Below are 9,170 nucleotides of genomic sequence, written 5' to 3'. Positions count from 1 at the left end.
GTTTTTCCTAGAATAAATGTTGAAGCACCCAATTTGTGCTGCTATGGATAGACAAAGATCAAGAGCATGCCGTTTCGGAAACGACAAGCATGCATGCAAAAGGACAATTGTCTGGCTCGTTTATACATAAGTCTAATTGCAAACAATATAGGAGTTACAATATGAAACTAATTAATGTCTAAACTGTATCGGAATTTGTAATCAGTGTTAGCTCGTTACGTAGTCTACACTCACGAGTTCACTATCCAATCCAAGTCTACAAAATAGAATCTAGACACGAAGTCCCAAAAAATTAGATCATATCTTAATGAGTTAATAATTAATTAGTCTACACTACAACAAAACTATATTTTAGTGGCGATTATTTTTTAAATTAGCGGCAATTACAATTGCCGCTAAAATATTTTGTGGCAATTTTAACAATTGCCGCTATTGGCAGGGTCATTAAAAGTTTTAGCGGCATTTATTCCGGCGGTTGGTAAAAATCCAAATAAATGCCGCTAAATATTATACAATAACGACTATTATAAATGCCGCTAAATAGTATGCAATAACGACTATTATAAATGCCGCTAAATAATATACAATAACAACTATTATAAATACCGCTACAATTAATTATAATTGCCGCAAAAAACATACTAAATGATTGATTAATAAAGCTTATAGTGGCAATTAAATTAATATTAAAATACTTGATTAACAACTAAATACTACAATAAATTGAAATATTAAAAAATATTAGTAACCAAAAAGTATTAATAATTTGTATAACAAATAGTCTCAACTCTCAAATTACAATCTCAGAATTCAAATTAAATTTCAAACATAAGTTCTAACAAAAAATACTTGTTCAAAATGTAGCAAAAAAATAACAAACACCGCATGTCTTGCTTCCCACTTCAATTTTCGCAGCTCCAGCTGATCTGGATCAACTAAAAAGAAGTCATAAAATTAGTATCTGAAATTATCAAATAAAAATCATCATATCAAATTTCTGAAAAATATGAAAGTTAGGTTGTACTGATTTGGTCTAGCTTTTCTTTTCATTTTGTAACAAAAGCATTCAAATTAAGTAAACAAGCACATCTGAAAATGAACATGAGAACAGCGAAAAGAATTTCAGGCCAATATCACCAAATATGTTAGATTAATATCTAGAGGTGAGAAACTAAAACTACATACAGTTTATCCTAGGAACCTCAGAATCAAATTAAACCAGCAAGTGCTGAACACCACTTCAAAAGCATAGTAAAACAACCATATCTTATCTTCACCTTACATGAGTTTACATGAAGAGTAAACAGTGAAGAATGACTAGCCATAGAAACCAAGAGATTAGAGCTCTTCATTACTCTGAGAAATCTTACTGTCAACAAGAAAAGACATGATTTGAAATATGATATCGATGATCAACCATGTAATTATCCATCGGCCATAAAAATAACATCAGTAGACTACTCATGTTCAGATCAGATTACTAATCAACTAGATATCTATTTCAATGCTTCTTTCAAGCATCCATGTAGGACTCGATTAATTTTAGTATCCAGATTTGACACTTAGATAAGACTTCTCTTTCCATCAGGTATTTCTGGCACTCAGCAGAATACATAGCATCCAAGTAACATCGACAAGAAACACATAGGATTATCAAAGTCCACCAAACTTTTTGTTGATCAATGAAGTTTCAATTGCAAAATTAACATGCGATTCTGCAACTTCGAAGTTTGAATAGGAAGTGCAAGATTGGAATATGAAGTTTAAGAGAAGGAAAAAAAAAAAGAAAAAAGGAAGCAGAGTTTTACCTTATTGCCTGTGCAACTGCAGCAATATATCCCTTAAAATATCCCTATTTAGTCCAATTTTTTAAGGAAGAGTCTTAACTACTTGTCCCTATTGAGCCTAGATCCATTCATATAAGCAATTCGATGACTAAAAATATACCAAGTATTAGTCCCGTTCCGTTCAGTTCTAGAGCTACTCCTGGCAGTATTCAAAATTCCAAGAACTAGCATTCAGTTTAGTTCAATTTCATCATAAAAAACATCAACCCCGACATAGGTTTCCACTGCATGTTCAGTAAGTGTATTTACATTGATGAAAACATTAAACGAAAAAAAAAAAAACATCAGGAAATTAGATTAAACGCAACTCTCATGATACACAACCGCCCGTACCCAGGCTAAGCCTCAAGGATTTAACATAAAATCCAAAAGTTGTTGCCTTTCCAATATAAGTTTTAATCAACACCGTGCGCGGCCCAAAAGAGAACGGCCGCTCAAGCAGAGTCGATGGCAAACAACAAAGCAGTAGAATGCACAAGCCTCTCTAAGAACTAATAATCAGCAGGTTTGATTGATCAACCATCAAACCAAATAGTTCTAAATCTAAAACTTTAATGTTACTCAACCAAGGCCGTATTAACAACACAATTAAAAGACTCTAACTCGCGCAAATGGGGATAAGTCTAAGTAGAGAGGGAAATAAATAAGCAGTTTTAGTATCGTCTAGTGATTAAGGGATTTAAATTAGTAAACACTGGACACATTATTCAATTAGATAATCAATGTAACATCTTGTATAGAGCTACTGTACTCAAATACGAGGTCTCTTTATCCGCCGTCCATCACATGATGAGCAAACTAAGTCTTAAATCTGCACTGATGGTGTATATGGAAGAGTCTTGCTTTGCAAAATCACCCCCACAATTTTCTTTTTTTCTTTATCTGATGAGAATGCAAACATAAACAACTGACAAAAAATTACACTAGATTTAACTTTACAACAACTATTCCTAGGGCCAGTTTATAACTATTCATCACCAACACCATCAGTTATAACCCACAAACAATGAGCTTCAACATATCAATTTATGCAAGTGTCTAAGACTCCCCAAAGCAGAAGTAGAACAGAGCCACCAACACCATCAGAAGTAGAACTACTATTACATTTCACAAGTTGTTATAAAGGAGTTGTTCTGTTTGTCTGAGCATAATTGAGCCAAGCTAGTTTCAGGCTCAATCAAACCCAAGCCTATTTCCTATGTTCTAGCTGAGCTTATTTAATTCAAACTTTATTTGAGCCCAAAACTCAGATGAGCTCTAGCTGTTTCTAATGGCTTAGTTCAATTTCCAAGCTTCAATTTCACTATCCCCATAAAGAGGACTGGCAAACGGACAACCATAAATAGCATGGCAACAGCAGCATTTTCATATGAATAAAACAAATGAGAACAAATGAGAACATGACATATGAATAAAACATAGAAGTTGATGAATAAAACTTCATTGCCAGCACAATCCAAATCAAATTATTCGGATCGGGTGTCGATCGGGTTGGGTTTGGGTCAGTATTCTATTAGGCTCCAACTAATATTTAATGTATAAATATTAGTCGCTAAAATATATCGTGTAAAATAATTGCCGCTAAAAGAATAATAAAATAATAGTAATAGTGGCCGTTTGATAATCGCCGCTAAATAATTGCCATTAAAACTCAATTTTGTTGTAGTATTGCATTTACCGGGGAAGCTCGAGTTCAAATTAGCATCAGGATATTATACTATAATGATCGCTTAGTAAAGTGTATGATGAGTTAATTAGTGGTTGAGAAACTTTTTGTTCAGGGTATGAAAAGGAAAGTAGAGTTGTACGGAATTTAAGACTAAGGTAGCACATCTATATATCCTCATCGATTTCCCCATACAGACCATGCTGAGAAGTTAACAGTAACTACACTGGAAAAAGATATCAGCAGCCTTTGAAAGATCATGTATACACATACTAAGACATTTTATATCGAAATGTGAAAATGCCCATTAAAAATGCTATAGAAAATAAAAGAAAGATTTTGTAGGTACCTTCGAGTGTATGCCAATACTAGGTGGCCTGCTAAGGACTTCCACATGCATCTTATCATTAATTAGTAGGTGGCTCTTTGCACATGAACTGAAACTCCTCTTCCCAACGTGGATCTCTGTTTTTCTTAATGCACTGCATCGATTAGAGTAAAGAAGTCATGTAATTTAGTAGATATAATCACAATACATAGGTTTGCTACGTATAGGAATGACGACGATACAAACCTTGGTCTTTCTCTCTTCTCCTCTGAAAAGGACTCTCACATACGGATTAGTATGATGCTTTCCTTCGAGATCTTGAGCTTCATGAACAGCAACTACAAGCAAACCACCACCAGCTTGCGTACCCTCAGGAGCCTTTTCGATTACGTCAGTACCATCACTAGTATCAATTTCACTATCACCTTCCTTGAAGGGCTTGTATGTGAGTTCTATGACTAATTGTCCGTGCGACTTGTCATTCTGTGGATCATTAGGATCCATAGTTTTGAGCAAGTCGAGTGTGAAAGATCTCGTCTCATCAGGAGTAAGATCTTTTAATGGAATAACATTCATGCCCATTTTATCATGCTTCCCAACCTGCAATTAAGAACGCATGTTTATATGAAATTGTACGAGAACCAAAGTGCACTTAAAAGATTCAATATCAATTGAGGCAAACATTAAGAACAAAAGGCTAAATCAACATTTAACTGCTAGATAAAATTTACATGTAACAAAATTAAACCAACTTGGCAAAGAGGCTAGTACCATACTAGCTAGAAAAGAATTATCCATTTACTTCTACTCTTTGTTAATTTATTTGTCTATCTAGCTAGTATATATCTGCTTTTACTTTTGCCTGTAGTCATATCTAATAGTTTGTTTAGTAACTAATGAAAATAAATAAATAATTCTACTCCTAACTCATTGAAAAGAGAACAATTATATACGAGACCTAATTTGGCATTCTTATTTTATTACATATGAAGTCACACTGAAAATTTTACTATAATACATGCTTCTGTTAATAGCATTACTCATATACAGCGATTTTATCAAATAGCACAATACACTACACTAATTTGATTTCTTTTTCAAGATTACTGAAAATGGTGTTTAGAATCTCATTTATTAGCTACAGCTAATATATCAATTATTATATACTAATTATTATATACGAATCTTAATGGAACTTTTTTAAGTTAAAAATTGAAAAAGGGGATTTGAGTAAATTGTAAAGAGCATTACGACGAGCCCTTTTTGGATTGCGAACTAATTAGGGTTCTGGAGGAAGAGATTGGACTCACTGGGATCGACATCGGTGCTGATGAGCTCCAAGACGACGTTGCGGCTGATCATGTCGGCGAGGGCATCGAGGTGGCCGGCAATGGCGTCCTTGAAGTCCTCCTTGCTCTTCCTCCGCACCGTCAGCACCGCCCGCGCCTTCGTCTTCACCGACGCCGCCTTCTTCTCCACCGCCGCCTCCTTGCTGATCGCCGCCACAACCACGCCGGATTCGAGCTCCTCCTCATCCTTTGATGTTGATGATGATGATGATTCGGATTCAGCACGCTGGGGACAGAGAAGCCGATCGCGACCGATTGGCTTCGGGGAAAAGCGCTTCTGGGAGCCTGATGTAGAGATCGGTGACGTCGAGGGAGAGCTGGGCGTGCTAGAGAGGATTCTCGGCGAGCCACACGGCGCGGTCGTCGCGGCTCCGCCGGAACCCTAGATGCCGCTACCGAGAGCTTAATTCCTCAGCCACTCATCCGCCGGAGACGACGACGCCGCCGCCGCTGCTCGCAATAAGGGCGACACAGCTTGGATCGAGAGAGGAGAGGGAGAGGGCGAGGGAGGGGGAGGGGGAGCTTGGATCCAAAGAGGAGCGGGGAGGGGGAGGGGGACGGCGACGGGGACTGGGACGGGGAGCTTGGATCGAGAGAGGGCGCGGGTTGAGAGAGGGCGCGAGGTTGGGGTGGGTTAGGTTGAGGTTGTGTTAGGTTGGGATTGGATTAGGATTATATCTAATATATAAATATTAGTAGGTTGAAACTATATATTTAAAAATAATTGCCGCTAAAGGTGTAATAAAATAATAGTAATAGCGGCCGTTTGATAATCACCACTAAATAATTGCCACAAAAAGTTCTTTTTGGTGTAGTGCTAAATAAGCAATAGTGATATCTGTTGGGCGATAATTTGTGTGGATAGCTAGCACATGGCGTCCTCAAATCCTTTCACTCTTTTATGTCCCTCCGTTTGAATGTTAGATCTGGCTATGTCTCAGGCATAGATCGAAGAGAGAACGGTCCGATCTGGTCTTTCTAACTCGAAATGGGTCGGACCTTCAGTAGTAGTCCCGAGAGTAGATAAATGGGTCAAATCTTGGTAGGATCAGCTTCTAAATCTTAGTCATTAGTTTAGGCCGAGAACTGGTAGCGAAAACTGTCACAAGTCAATGGTCCCCAGTGGTAATGAAGCTGGGTGTGGTGGCGCCGGCAGCTGGTAGGCGAGTTCACTGACTAGGGGCAAGGTGGCTCGGTACGTGTTGAGGACTGTCGAAGAGATGATTGATGTTGAGTAGAGAAATTCCTTGCAAACGGGGCCTGGTAATTCTAGTCTACAGCTACTCCTAAGTTAAATTACTCATACTTCTAGCGCAATAGAGGGTAAAAAGGATTGTGAAGAAATTTAAGAGGAATCCTTTCTCTTATTACTCTTTTCATCTTTTATATCCTGAGTAGCTATCCTAATGTAACCGTAGCTAGGATAAACTTGATAGTACTTTTCCTACCTACCATGCCTTAAGCACATCTTTGACCGTACTTTATGTGTCATGTGGTTTGTTTTAGCAGTCACGTATCGTTGAGGCCTTCACGGTGCTATTTCTTACACTGAACTGCTCTTGCCACAAAAACTTTGGTGGCCTAGTATGGCCCTCCCAATTTGGTTACCACTTGCTTAAAATGATATCTTTATTTTCAATAGAAAGGACGACTTTCCATACTAAGTCTTTGAGAGCAAAATCTTTGACTGAACCCTCTTATTGTAGACGTTAGTCACTCGTTTCTTATGAGCGATCATATTATGAAGCCACGCAAATCATGCTGCATCAAGCCTTTCTAGTTTCATCATCATAGCTTCGTTTTATCCGGATGGTATTAGGTCACCCTGCATCACCATTCAGAGAGATTCCAAAGTAATTTCCATTGGAAGTACAATGTCGTCTTTATACGTGAGTGAGAAAGTCATTTCCCCAATAGCCGTCATTACTAAAGTCTTGCGGGCCCATAATGCGTTGGACAACCTTTTCATCAAGCCAATAATCACCTTATTTGCAATTTCGACATGCCCATTCACTTGCATGTAATAAGGTGTTGAGTTTAGTTACCCTAATTATTATCAACTTGAGTACCCGATCACCTTAGCTCCTGTGAACATCGCTCTTTGGTCAGCTATAATGGTTTCAGGTATGCCAAATCGATGTATGACATGCGTCTCGATGAACTCGATGACCTTCTTTTGTGTTGCCTTCTTCCAAGGAATGGCTTCTATCCACTTTGTAAAATAGTTTGTAGCCACAATTAGAAAGTTATGATTCTCAGACTATTGGATTTTATTGGGTTTGTTATGATTTAAAACTTATTAAAGCCTCTTGAGAGCCCAATAATTATTAATGGACCGCTTGGGGAGCCCAACTAAAATTTTCATGTGAGATGTTTAGTCCCACATTGGAAACCAAAAGGGTGTTTGTGGTTTTTATATACTGCTTTATTCTCAAGCTAGTTGCTTGGAAGAAAATGAGAGTAATGCTCTCGTTTAAATACACACACGCACGGCACGAGCCGAGCCAGGCCGGGCCGGGCGGGCTGCAGCGCGCGCGGGCCATACACCCGGTTTATTTTATTTTGTCGGTTTTATCTTTATTTTAATACTTATCTTTTTACTAATCCTAATCCTTATCTTTATCCGTAGAATCTTAGGCTTATCTTGTTATACACGGATTTGACGCGTTGAAGCAAGATTCTCGCCTAGATTATAAATATGGGGCGAGGTTACACGAGTTAATAAATAACCCGAGCATACCTAAAGCTTCTCGTTTTTTTCTACTTTTTGGATTTTCGCCGAGTTTTCTTTTGCTGGATCTGAAACTGGTTGGGTTCGTCTTGCGCCACTTTAGAAGCGTGCCGATGAGGTGGAACGTGGTCGTTGTATCGCTAGGAGTAATTGCCGGGAAGCCTCGCACGTGGAGGGGCAATTTCGCTTCTAGGACAGTGCTCTGCACACCTCGATCCACATGCCTTATCTAAACCTTTTCTTTACCGTATTTGTTATTTAATTTCGTTTTGGGATTTTCCTAAACCTGTAATTAAATTTTCGAATTGGTTTTTAAAGAATATTGTAATAAAAGATTAGAAAGTTTTTCCAACACAGACAAGTGTGGGTAGATCTGACCGATCAAATCCATTGCCCATCCTCGAAATGGCCATGTTTTGATTATTGTGAACATATCAACGGTCAGTATATGTTGAATTGGACCATGCTTCTGGCACTCAGTGCATTCCTTCACATATGAAACACAATCCTCATATATCGTTGGCCTGTAATACGTGTCATCTGATCATTCATCTTATCTTGGGTCTTGCCTAGTATGTCCTATGAATACATCGTCAATATAGCTTTTTCAGGGTCGAGACATTTGGCAAAAGCCTACCTATCCTCTTTCGATAAAGTTGCCTATCTAAAGGGCTATTTGATTGCACATAGTGCAACTGCATTGTAGTTGTAACTGCATGAAGATCCAAATATGTCATTTATTTTGATGTATTTGAATTCAACTGCTAAAGTTGCAATTGCACGAAAAAGCTCAATTGCAGCGCTTGGAACTACTCCCAAATTGGCTGTAGTTCTAACTGCAACACTTGGAAAGAATAATTTTAAATAAATGTAAGCTCACCTTTCTAATAATTTTTTAAGTAGATTTTTTTTCTTTCCTACATAGGGGATAATCTCACCGCCCCATATATAAAATGATAGAAATTCGTAAATGCACTTCTCAACCACAATTCTCACCACCCTATATATTTTGGGGCCCTCGTGGCTTTGTTGCGCCTAGACCTGGCAAACGGGTGGGTTGGGTAACCCGCGGGCGGGTCATTATACCCGTGGGTTATTTGGGCATGGGTAAAATTTACCCGCAAATTTTTGGGTAGCCAACATCTTTACCCATACCCACCCGCGGGTGGGCCGGTAGGTATGCGGGTTACCCGTATTTTTTTTTCTTTTTTGTTCTTAGATTTTTTAAGTACAAAGCATATATATATAT

The 9,170-nt window shown here is 38.2% G+C and overlaps 1 protein-coding gene across 2 annotated transcripts; it reads right to left on the bottom strand.

Moving 5' to 3' along the window:
* Window positions 1-762: 762 nt before the first annotated feature.
* LOC109705198 (synaptotagmin-2-like) lies at window positions 763-5,705 on the bottom strand. 2 transcript variants are annotated; one of them, XM_020225939.1, is made up of 4 exons: window positions 5,152-5,705; window positions 4,088-4,441; window positions 3,863-3,995; window positions 763-935 (listed from the first exon to the last, which is right to left on the bottom strand). In XM_020225939.1, the coding sequence occupies exons 1-3, from the start codon at window positions 5,161-5,163 to the stop codon at window positions 3,921-3,923; spliced, it is 441 nt and encodes a 146-aa protein (XP_020081528.1). In that variant the 5' UTR covers window positions 5,164-5,705; the 3' UTR covers window positions 763-935; window positions 3,863-3,920. The 2 variants fall into 2 exon arrangements, with proteins under 2 accessions (XP_020081528.1, XP_020081529.1); XM_020225940.1 differs by having other exon boundaries at window positions 763-926.
* Window positions 5,706-9,170: the final 3,465 nt, after the last annotated feature.

Source organism: Ananas comosus, unplaced genomic scaffold (assembly GCF_001540865.1).
Source record: "Ananas comosus cultivar F153 unplaced genomic scaffold, ASM154086v1, whole genome shotgun sequence".
In the NCBI taxonomy this organism is placed as follows: Eukaryota; Viridiplantae; Streptophyta; class Magnoliopsida; order Poales; family Bromeliaceae; genus Ananas; species Ananas comosus.
The sequence above is the reverse complement of the archived record's forward strand: the minus strand, read 5'-3'. Positions and strand labels throughout refer to the sequence as shown.

Excerpts from the sequence above, each read along its gene's own strand:
- LOC109705198 (XM_020225939.1), bottom strand. Across the intron at positions 3,996-4,087 it reads GAGAAGAGAGAAAGACCAAG|TGCATTAAGAAAAACAGAGA; the intron begins GTTTGTATCGTC and ends TAATCGATGCAG.